The sequence below is a fragment of the Periplaneta americana genome, chromosome 7 (assembly GCF_040183065.1).
Source record: "Periplaneta americana isolate PAMFEO1 chromosome 7, P.americana_PAMFEO1_priV1, whole genome shotgun sequence".
Taxonomy (NCBI): domain Eukaryota; kingdom Metazoa; phylum Arthropoda; class Insecta; order Blattodea; family Blattidae; genus Periplaneta; species Periplaneta americana.
Window position 1 is genome coordinate 136508942 of NC_091123.1, and position 12591 is coordinate 136521532.

At 33.8% G+C, this 12591-nt stretch overlaps 1 protein-coding gene across 2 annotated transcripts in view; it reads right to left on the minus strand.

The window, feature by feature from the left end:
- Positions 1 to 10755, minus strand: part of PolD1 (DNA polymerase delta) — a 52199-nt gene extending 41444 nt beyond the window's left edge. The window contains exons 1-2 of one of the 2 annotated variants that reach the window (XM_069831338.1): positions 10538 to 10755; positions 7878 to 8007 (exon numbers count right to left, since the gene is read on the minus strand). In XM_069831338.1, the coding sequence (XP_069687439.1) occupies positions 7878 to 8007; positions 10538 to 10596 (189 nt within the window). In that variant the 5' untranslated portion in view covers positions 10597 to 10755. Of the gene's footprint in view, positions 1 to 1906; positions 1975 to 7877; positions 8008 to 10537 lie in introns of those variants that run through there. The other variant, XM_069831339.1, reaches the window with a different exon arrangement.
- Between the last annotated feature and the right edge of the window lie 1836 nt (positions 10756 to 12591).

Below are 12591 nucleotides of genomic sequence, written 5' to 3' on the forward strand. Positions count from 1 at the left end.
TGACAACATAAAATCCACTATAGTCCACTGTAGTCTAGTCAGTTGTTTTTCACGAGAAAAGAGGGGTATTTTGATCGGTGTTCATTATAGATGCCTGTTGCTAGTAGCCAGAGTGGGGTGTCTTTTAAAATATAAGAAGATATATTAAGTTACATGTAAATTTTCAAAGATGTGGCAGTCCTATTGGAGATTTTAAATAAAAATCCATGTGCACACACAAAGTGCTTAAAAAGGCACTTGTCTGCTCATTTATGAAAAGATAAAATTTTTATTTTAATAAGAGCGAAATAGTACATTATGCAACGAGCCTATAATGGTAGTAATTAAGACGCGAGTATGTTTGTTTATGAAACGAGTGTAAGCGACTTTCGTAATTTTCATACAAGCGTCTTAATTACCATTATAGGCAAGTTTCATACAACTTTTTATGCTCGACTATATTTCTAACTAGAAATTATTCATAAGTATTATATTATGGTTATGTAAGTGAGGAACGGAACTGACCTGAATTGTGAGATGTGCGCACACGCGAAAGTATTGATTTTTTCCGAGGAACGAATGAGTCATTGACCTTGATATAATCTAGAGAATAACATGAACATTAGGCTTGATATAACCTGGAAATTGATTTAGAATTGCAAAACGAGATGACAAATTGAATTTATTTGAATATTATTTACAATTAACGCTAATTATTGTAGTAACAGAACATAACCTTCTGCGACAGTATTGGATTTCCAGCCTCCGTGACTTTTCGCTAATTGTCTTTCGATTGCATATCCGAGAATAATCGATACTTGCGGTTTTATAATGGTACAATCAGTACAATGGAGATTTCTCATTGGCTGAACAACTGAATTATAATGAACAGGTGTACTTTAATGAGGTGCATTAAAGGGCTACTACCAGGTGTATAATTACTACATTTCGGCATGGTCGAGCATAAAAAAAATTAAGATTTTTCAATTGCACTTCTGAAGTTCGACCATGGTGACTAGTGAAATTTTTGCCTGACTGGCAAGCCACTGTAAAATTTTTAAAGCCTTTTTTACCTTGTGTTTTTTTGTATAGGACATAGGGATTTAACATGGATATAAAAAATATTTTTGCACGATCGTGTATTTTGTTGTATTTACAACTATTGTTGGTAGGCCTCGAAAGTTAGAATTCCCATACAGAAACTTGTTGCCATGAAAATCATTCTTCATAACATAAAATTATATTGAAATAGACCCATTACAGTCACTTATTGTTGCTTAGTTACCATTACAGTACAGTTTCGTGAAGGCTTTGAAATAATATTGCTCTAAACTTTCGATGCAAAACATAACTATTGTATTTGCAATTTTAAAAATATAATCGTGCAAAAAATTTTGTATAATACAAGTTTGTGAAGTACATTACAAAATCTCGGAAACTGAAAAACTCGCTCTGCTCGTTTTTCAAATTTTTTCTCCATTTTGTAAAAAGCACTTCCCAACCTTGTATCATAAATTACTAATGTATAAAACCAAAAACAATGAAAAAACAAACTTACTCAGTTGGCCATGTTTAGAAATTCGTAGACTTTGACAATTTGTAAAACAAGACAATATTATTTACGGAAAGCCTGATGTTTCCTTGTTTTACAAATTGTCAAACTCTGCTAATTTCTAAACAAGGCTCACTGATTAAGTTATTTCTTCATTGTTTTCGGTTTTATACATAGGTTTCTTATTGCAATGACATGTATGTGCCCACCCCCCATATGCACGCACACAAAAAACATCACATTACAAACTCTTGGGCACTGTTTACATATTATCCAATATCATTTATATTTCCGAAAGATAATTTTGTCAATATGACAATTTGACATCAACTGAATCCCGTATTATAAATTTAGTTTAATTTTTAGAATAAATACCTTCGTAACTTCCCACATGGACTATTTTCACTATACTGCTGAATGAGCTACAAGTCTTGCCTTCTACATTATAATGATTATGTAATATACTTCGTAAAAACTTTGCACTCTAGTAGCGTGAAAGATAAGATTACATATGACAAAACAGCTGAATGTTTAACACTATAAATCTTGGCAAGAGCAAATATTTATTTGGAATCAAAAACATGTTACAATTAATTGCATTTTTACCTATAAAATATCGATGGTGTTTAGGTAAAAGGGCTTAATCCTCATTTTTAATGTCTTTTTTGCTTTAATTAGTGTAATTAGTTGAAATTTAATTACAAAACGTGAAGATATAATTTTTGAAAATTATGTTTACATTCCTTCCCATAAGGTAACTATTAACAATGTATTAAAATTTAATTTTTGTTGTTCCTGAAAAATTATACAAAAGTGTTTCAACTAAAAGCAGCAACAGCAGCTATTCGCGCCCTTTAATTAAAATGCTTAAAAGTTAACTTCAAAATAAAAAAATGACAACTATGAAATAAGAAAAAAACAGTTAAAATCGCTGTCAAACTAAATCTTCATATAGAGACACATTACTAAAAGTTTTTTTTTTTTTTTTTTTTTACAATTTTATACACAATAAAACATTCTTGCCTCAAAACAGCAAATAATAACAAAAGGACTGCAATATTCAAGTACCAGTAATCTTGCAGAAGTATGGAATAAAGCCTAGAATATGCTCGATTGAAGAAAGCAGATTATTGAGAGGTACAGCTGTCAAAAGAAAAAGTGGCTGCTCTCCTGAAACAAAGTTCCTTCGGGTATCTTCGCTACAATTCGGAGACAGGCGATGTTACATGTTGTTGGACCACGTTGCCTCATATCTACTGTTATAATTGAAGTATTCTGTGTGTTATTCGATAGCGTAATGGTAGCGTTCAGGCCTCTTATTCATGAGGTCCTGCGTTCGACTACAACCTCGTGCTTTTTATGTTCTTTTTTGTTCTGTTTTTGAGAGAGACAAACTATACGTAATGGCTCCTTTCTCTTTTACGATTATTTTAGTAATTAACATCAGGTTCATTAATATATTATGCCATGACTTTATCATTATGATACTGTGGCTGCAAATGGAAAGAAAAAAGATTTTATTCTCAATAAAAATATCTTTCGTGGCATAAACAAAACAAATTTACTGGCGTCGGCCTTAAAACATTCAAACAATTAAGCGTTCAAAAAACAAAACAAAAAGCCACAATTCAATATTTAGTCTATCTTCCTCTTATCTCGATCATCTTGCAGTCGAGTGGGCATGGAATTGACTAGTCTTTGCAAATAGCGACTGTTCTTAGACACGATATTCCAGGCATTCTGAACATACCTTCATAAGTGATCTGTCCATGGACAGGTCTTTCATTGCAAACCCAGCAATCTCCAATCTTTCCTATTTTCTGCCCTCCTCTTAGTCTCCGCATATGATCCACAAATCCTAATGTCATCTATTATTCTTTTCAACCAGAGACACAACCAATTCCTTTTTCTCTTTCTCATCAGTTTCAGCATCTTCTTTCTTCACTCACTTTTTCAAACACAATTTTATTTCTTATTCTCTCTGTCCACTTCACATGCACCGTTCTTCTCCACATCCACATTTCAAATGCTTCAATTCGTTTCTCTTCATTTCGTCGTAATGTCCATGTTCCTTCCCCATATAATGCCACACTCCACACAAAGCACTTCACTAGTCTCTTCCTTAGTTCTTTTTCCAGAGGTCCGCAGAGGATCCTTCTTCTTCTATTAAAAGCTTCCTTTGTTCATTTTTGCAGTTTTTCTTGGGAAAGATAGGCCTAAATGCGGTAACATCCCATTGCTTTCCGCGCACCACTATCTCTTTCGCATCTTATTAAATTCCAGGGGGCCCAAGCGTGGAGATGAGGAGAGTGGATTTGACTAATTGGGCCCTCCGGACTTCACCGAAAGTCACGGAAAGGGATAAATATTAATTCTATCAGGATGTTTGACCCGATCAGAGACCGGAAAATCTCAATTAGCCTTTGCCTCCCGCATCCTGGACTAGCTTCTACGAATCATCAGAAAATTTTAGAGTGTGATTGGGCCAATTTTTCCGAAAATGTTTCCACACTTTTGCCCTCGTAGCTCAGCGGACGAACTTCGGAATTTAGATGTCAACATCTCAGTTCAATTCCTCGTTACTCCTTGTCATTTTATTGTGGTTCAAGACAGTATAATGTAATAATACAAAAAGAAAAACTAATACCAGTATTATGCAACTGAATTTTTCCAAACCTAATATTAAATTTATGTTATTTATATCGCTAAAGAACGATTACAATATAAATAACTTGAATATTATTTATACAGTATCACTAAAGAACGATAACAAAATATAAATTATAAATATCGGTTTGTTTAATTAATATACTGTAAGATATTATATAATATGTATTTAATTATCTAAATAAAATAACCTATTTTACAAAGAAAGATGGTTATTTGTGTTATAATAATTACTTACATAAAATACAGATTATTTATATTGCGAAAGAACAATAACAATATAAATAACTTCAATATTATTTTATAATGCTAATGAAGGAAAACAGAATATAAATGATAATTGAATATTATTTATATCACTAAAGAACGATAACAATATAAAAAACGTGAATATTATTCACATCGGAATTTCACAGATTTATTACAGATGTATTTAAGAAATTTTAGAAGAATAGTAATTAGTAACAGTGTCCTATTTATTCTTCTTGGAGCCAAATTTGTAACTTTTAAAAGTGTGGTTACTATGTTGAAGTGTATGTGTTGCAACGGATGCTTGATTTGTTATGTATGTGAGTCAGTTATGGGATGCTTGATGTCGTCGCAATGTCGTAATTATAGTTTGATTGTGTCTGTGTGACTATTGTGTATTAATTTGTGATGTATGGTATGGAAAGCTGCATATTTGTGTTATAGAAGTGTTACGTATGTGTGTTGTTAATGTTTTTGTATGTTTCAAATTGATAACTGATATTTGTTTTGCAATCGCAATGCCTAATTTACGGATTGTTTATGTTTTGTTTACATCGCGTAAGCTAATTTAATTTTCTTTTCCATTTCTCTTTATGCTCATCTTTTTTGTGTATAAAACTATAGCCCTAACATACATATGTAAAATAGGGCTAACCCCCATTGGAGATACTGTAGCTACAATAGTAATAATTATTATTCATATCGTTATAAAACGATAACAGAATACAAATGATGACTTGAATTTTATTCATATCTCTAAAGAACGATAACAAAATATAAATAATGTGATATCCATAAAGAACGATAACTGGATATAAAAGATAATTTGAATGTCATTTACATCGCTAAAGAACGATTAAAAAATAAGTAATTATGCAGAACAACTACAGAGGCGATTTTGTTATTTTTGGTGGTTTGATAGTGTTTAGTATTGAATTTCATTTATTAGTACGTGTATATTATGCGTAGGTCAGTTACGGTTGAGGTAGAGTAGATTTTTTTAAATATGCAGAAGAATTGAACTTTCTTTTTTTTTCTCTCGTGTTTAGAAGACTATGTTGTTGAGTGCATAACTTTTAATGTATTATGATTTAATTGGCTGAAGTGTTGTGTCTTCTTATTGGGTTATGTGTCTTCCGGTATGATTGGATGGTTGTGGTTAAGTGATAAAGCGTTGTGTGTTGTTATTGGCTGATGATTTTTCCAGTATGATTGGATGGTTGTGGTTAAGTGATAGCTGTATGTTACGAGCTAGAATGTCTCTAAGTCGTTGGCTGTATGATTGTAGTTTGTCGTAGTTGATGCGTGTATTATTCTCATCTTGTAGGTGGTCTATCGCTGTGAGTTGTAATGGATGTAGAATTTCGTTTTTTATCTGTATAGAGTTGAGAGAGGAGGATATTGAACACTATTTCGTGAACTACGGTAATCTTAAGGATTGCATGATTTCCGAAGTGTGTTGGCATGAGTTGAGAGCAAATAAGACGGATCTGAACTTCCGTTGTGGGAGATTATACCGGAAGTATGTGAAACGGAAGAAAGTTGGTCGTTGTGGTACCTTTCTGGCACATAGTAAACTTAGTGTTGTGGACGTTTTTCGTTTGGTTGCGTCATTGGATATTTGGGAGACCATATGTTTAAGTGTAGTTATCTAATGGAAGAGAGAATGTGTGCATTCTTTAGAGCAGCTGCAGCCCTGTATCCTCCGAATTATTAAGGTAAGGTTCATCATGTTTGACGAATTTGTGAAATTGATTCAGTCTTTGTGTGGCTATTTTGGTTAGGTTAGGTTAGGTTAGGTTATTGCTGCTTATATTTGTCTTCTTGAAAAAGAAGTGAAAATTATTACATTAAGTTTTTGCGGTTTACGTTGTTTTCCTACTTTTGTTTTTAAGTTTTTTTGAAAAAGGGGGTAAAAATGTAGGGTTTTGGGAAATAATAAAATTTAAAATTGCTTCTGTAGCTGTTATGCATAATTACCAAAAAATAAAATGAAAACTTGAAGAAGGCCCGAACCCACAACCTTTGAATCATTAAACAAGCACTCTACCACTGGTCTACGAGGCGCAGATATGGGACACTTTCAAAGTTCCGGAACTACTTGTACAAGCATATGCATCGTGTAACATCGTCGCTACCCGAAGTGGACTTTGAAAATATTCGCTGTTCAAGAGTGTGGCCACTTTTTTTTTTTGACAACTGTACATTATGAGGAAGACATATTAGGTATGTATATAAGTAACTTAATGACAGAATATAGGAGCCACAATTAACCAGAAGAAAGAAAAAAAAATTCTATATGGGACTATCAACTTTACTTTTCTTGTCAAGGAATATACCTATGCTAACGATATTTACAACCCTTAAAAATCTATCTATCCCACCTGAGGACGACCTATGAATCTTTGGGTCTGGTGATAAACATGATAATTGCTTAATACCAATTGTGAGTATGCATTAGAGGCAGAATATATAACAATAATAATAATAATAATAAGCTGCGGATTTAAGCCTATATGCCTATTTTAGTCCTTAACCTGAAGACGTACACTTTTAGATTACATATCCATTTTAAGGCATTGCGAGTATTATAAGCGAATTCTATAGTGCCTATAATTGCCTATTTCACTGGTAAATGCCTATTTGCTTATAAATGACTAAAAGTTGCCTAAATATCCGTATTATATATTATATTTTAATTTATTGGCTATTCTATCGATATTTTTTTAATCTGTAATTTGTTTCTTTTTTATCCAGCAGCAAATATTATCATGGAAAACCCAAAGCTAACATCTGATCTTGCTTTCATCAAAGTAAACTTTGAAAAGTTGCCTGCTTACATAACGAAACTGGAAACGAGGAGTATTCCACTCCACAGTGCTATGCAAGTTATGAAGAAAGTAGAAACTATTCTTAAAGAAATACCAAGCAGTGTGGGAGAAACAATGAGAAATAAGTATTTGAAAATTGTGGAAAGAAATCCTGGTTGGGAGCAAGTGTTATTGCTGATTGGAAATGACACTGACATTACTGCGTTCCCACTGGTTTGGTCCCCAGCTGGAAAGTATTGCCCCATCACTTCGTGTGAAGTGGAGAGAAGTTTCTCCAAATTTAAGAACATTCTTACAGGCAACAGGCATCAGTTCTCATTACATTTGGAGGAATATTCAGTTATTCACTGCTGCCATAATGGCATTACTATTAAATGGCTATGGTCGTGTTAGCCATTAAGAATTAGAAATTGTTAGTGCCTTTTTAAATGCCTATTTTAGAATTTTGAATGCCTATTTTGCCTGCCTATTTCAACTGTTTTTAGTGCCTAAAATCCGCAGTTTAATAATAATAATAATAATAATAATAATAATAATAATAATAATAATAATAATAATAATAATAGCAATAAAGTGGATATTATACACTGAAGTTGTACCTGGCCATTAGTTTCTTGACTATCAATTCCTTCAGAAAATTCAGATTCCATCAGATTCATGGAGGCCAATTCCTCTTCAAATGAACCAGGCATATCATTTTCCATGTCATCGTCATCGTCATAGGAGCTTCTGAAAGATATAAAATGCCTTCTGAACAACTGCTGGCGACTGAAATCATTTTATTGTATGTATTGGTTTGTACATTAGCCTCAAGTATGACTCTCAAACAAGAACAACAACAAACACCACAACGATATAAAACAATACAATATACCATGCCATTATTCCCAACAGACACTCACAACTCCCATTACGTCATTGACAACATACATCCTTTGACACGGAAAATGGTCGCTTTGTCTGTCGTTGGGGTTTGCACATGATGCACACTGAAAAATATTAAGCATCGAGGTTTGAGGGTGAAATCAAGTCGTAGCAGTGATATATCTTTTGTCACGAAACGACATATTCCCTATTAAGCCTTTATAGCTCTTCTAGTTACAAAGACCAGGCTGTGACTCTCTCTATGTAAAGCACATGACTGTAAACACAGTACACACGATGATTCCCGAGCTATTCCAAGGTGAGACTTAGTCTCTGAACAGCGACCAATTTCCGTGTCAAAGGGTGTACATTATTTCCCCTGAACCTTCAAGATATTACGAACATCTGAGTTGTTTCAAGCATCTGCTACGATAGCATAGTGGATAAAGCATCCGACTGTGGATTGAGGGGTGGATGGTTCGAGTTTATCCCAGGTAAGGAATTTATAATAAATAAGTTGTAATTGCACCTTCTGATTAGGCCTACAGAAACATCACAGAAAGAGAGAGAGAGAGAGAGAGATATCAGGGAAGGGAGACTTGAGTTGAGTAGATGTCACTATTATGGCTTTTAAGAAACCTGGAGGTTCATGGTCACCCTCACATAAGCTCGCCATCGGTCCCTATCCTGAGCAAGATTAATCCAGTCTCTACCATCATATCCCACCTCTCTCAAATCCATTTTAATATTACCCTCCCATCTATGTCTCGGCCTCCCCAACTAACACTCTATATGATATGATATATTTTATGTCAACATTTACAACCATATAATATGGACCTCACAATTTTTGTATCCGGTGCCACAATTACATTCGTTACAGATATACCTTTTGTAGACGCTCTTACACTTGACTTTCGACCCAATTTAAATTGATCAGTATTCTCCCTTTGAATCCTAACAACTTACTTTAGATCATTCAAAATTGACACTTTTACGACTCTGTTCTTGATTTTCAGTACACTTATATCGAACACACACTGTTTCAATAATACTTGTTACTAAAACGTACTATACCATTGTCCAATAAGTCACTAACACTCTATACGCATTTGTGACATTTTTAATCCAACATCTAGTTATTTCATTTCCTCACAGATGGCTTTCTCCACCACACTATCCCCCCTCCCGCTTTTCTCATTGCTCGAATGCTTCTTGTAGTAGGGGAACGTGCATCAATGGTTCACTTCTTTTAGATTATTACCACTTTCTGAACTCCAGTTTTCTCTTTATGGTTTTTTAGAAATCAACAAAAGAGAGGTCTACATAATAGACATGTTTGAGAAGTGTATTCATTTTCTATGCATTCGCTTTTATTTTTTAAAATTGTCATCCAAAAGGCCTCTTGCTTACCTCCACATTAGAAACTAGGTATTAACACTAAAAAGCATCACAGTATAATTAAATATCCGAATCAATTTCACATTGTTTATAAATCTCTTCTACATATCCCTAAGCATTTAGGGAATATTGAGATGAGCAGTACCTAATTAGGATATGTTTCCTATTGCCGGTAATGAATATGGTAATTATTTAAACTTTAGGTGGCAGTGCGTTTTCTGGACAAAATTTATTCCGAACGTCTTCATTTGACTTCGGAGGAATGCGTAAAAACTACTAAAATGGAGCGGAAAACGACCATTTTCGTTCTAACTACTTAGTAGGCCTATTATTTTACACTTTAAGGTATAGACCCTATATTCTAGGGTAGACGACTTCTGATCTCTTGGAGGCAGGTACATTAGTGTTCGTATCTGATCGTGGGGATATGTTACTCTGTGTCTTATCCTTCACCGGTATAGGCTATATTTCTATAAATATTGCCGCCATACTGCGAGGTAAAGGTTAGGTAAGGTTAAATGAGGGGATAATAACTAAGTGACGTGTGGCTAAGAAATGTGACAAGGTTAGAGGGGATTAGATAAATGACAAGAGACAGAGGACTGTGACAATGATAGGGTGGATTAGATGAGGAGATAACTAAAAGACACGAAGCCGAGGACTACTACAAGGTGAGAGTGGGTTAGATGAGGCGATAGCTACTTGATATGAGGCTGAGGAATATACCAATGCTAAAGTTGTTACATGAGAGGATAGCTAAGTGACATGAGGCCAATAAAAGTGCAGCATTTTAGCATATTGTACACAGGCATGAGATATACTATAAATTAGGTTAGAATTCAAATCGGTAACAATAACAACTTTTCACATCATAAACAATAACGAAAACACATTAGTCTTCTTTGGTATTTCACATACAATACAAAATCTTGTATAATATTGTTAAAGTATTGCAGTTCATGTCATAATACTATACAAAGCACGAATAGTTTACCTTGCTTTCTTCAATCCTTCAGCTCCACTTCCCTGCTGAAATTTACGTCTCTTTTCCATATTACTCGTCTTCAAATCTAATGTTAGATTTCACAATCATGTAATTCAACAAACTATCTTGCAACCTGATTTAACTTAACCATACAAATGGCGCGAGCCACGAATTGCCGGGAATGTTATTGTAATTGATCACAATTAGTGCTACCAACATATACTAATAAAAACAGCAAACTTAGTCTCAGTGAGGTCCAATGCCAGTGGCCCATCGAAGTTTATTTAATTCAAACATGGTAGACTGAGGATAACAAAATATTGTGAAAAAGATATTATGTAAAATATGGTATTAAACTTACATTGTTTTATAAGAACAAAATGAAACACATTTAGCTATAAAAGAACTTGGATGACAATACTGACATAATTCTGTTCATAATCGACTGTACATTATCGATATCGATATCGAATCCTGTCATGCGATCTCTCTTTTTCATATTTCTTTTATTATTTCATTCTAATCTTTATCCTTTAGAACAAAGCCTAGCAAGTAACAATAATAGCTTTGCCAAGTTTCGTAGCTTCAAGCCCTGATCATATTATATAACAGACTGGCAGAATACGTTTTATCATTTTCACTGTGCTGCCGTCTAGCTACTGCATAAGAAGTCACATTATAACTTTCATTTAAATTATTAAAATAGGATATTTATTTATTCCAAAGATTCGGGCGTACTTCTTGCTTTAACAAAAGGCTTCTGTAGAATATAGGTTTTGAAATGCAACACACACGTGGCTAACTTCGTTGGCGTTTTATCCGGGACTTTTCCTCAGCCAATTGAACCAGAATTGCTTTCGGCGTTGGACCTCGGACTCATTTCGCCATCATCCATAGCATAACCTGGGTTAAGTTCACGGTGCAGTGTGCTGTACTTGTACAAAAGTGCGGCCGTTTGGCTATTCAATCATTCACAGAATAGGAGTGATAAGCACAATAAGCCTCAGGCTGCAGTGTAAGCCTTCGGGTCCCTTCTCCGTATAAGAGAGAAAAAAATATTTATTTTTAGCTCGATCTCTAAATTTTTCCGCCCCTACTTATTTGCCACTTTCGGCCCGGGCTCTTTTGACCGTGCGTAAATACAGGCCTGCTTCCAGTGCATCCTTCAGTAGGTAGTTTCTTCTTAGCCATTGACCCAGCTAATTTATTATTCTCTTCTTGATCATTTTCAGAATTATTTTTTCTTAACCCATTCTTCCTAATATAACTTCATTTCCTATTCTGTCTGTCTATTTCACATGTTCCATTCTCCTCCATATCCACATTTCAAATGCTTTCAATCGTTTCTCTTCACTTCGTCGTAATGTCCATGTTTCTGTCCTGTACAGTGCCATACTCCACACAAAGCACTTCACTGGTCTCTTCCTTAGTTTTTTTTCCCAGACGGTCATAGATAGATAGATAGATAGATAGATAGATAGATAGATAGATAGATAGATAGATAGATAGATAGATAGATAGATAGATAGATAGATAGACAGACAGACAGATTTATTCGTTCCATAATATTCTTACATTTGCTTTATAACATAGAATAAAGAACATGTCCAATTCATATAAAATGCTCTATATATATATATATATATATATATATATATATATATATATATATATATAATGCAAATATGAAATATGTACAGAATTAATACCTTTATAACGATAATATTTTATACAATGTAATATGTTTACCATTTAATAGTATTAAAATATTTACACAGTACTGTGAAATGTCAAGAATTCATATACAGAATAGAAAGTGTGAGATTATAGAAGATGCTTGTTCTTCTATTAAAAGCTTCCTTTGCCATTGCTATCCTCCTTTTGATTTCCTGACAGCAACTCATGTTACTACTTACAATAGGCCTACATTCCAAGTATTTAAAGCTGTCCACTTGTTCCACCGACTCATTTCGAATTTGCATGGTAAGTTTAGTGTAAATTGAAGGCAATAGAATGTTTGTTGTTAATATCACTTAAAAATTGTAGACAAATTCTAAATTATT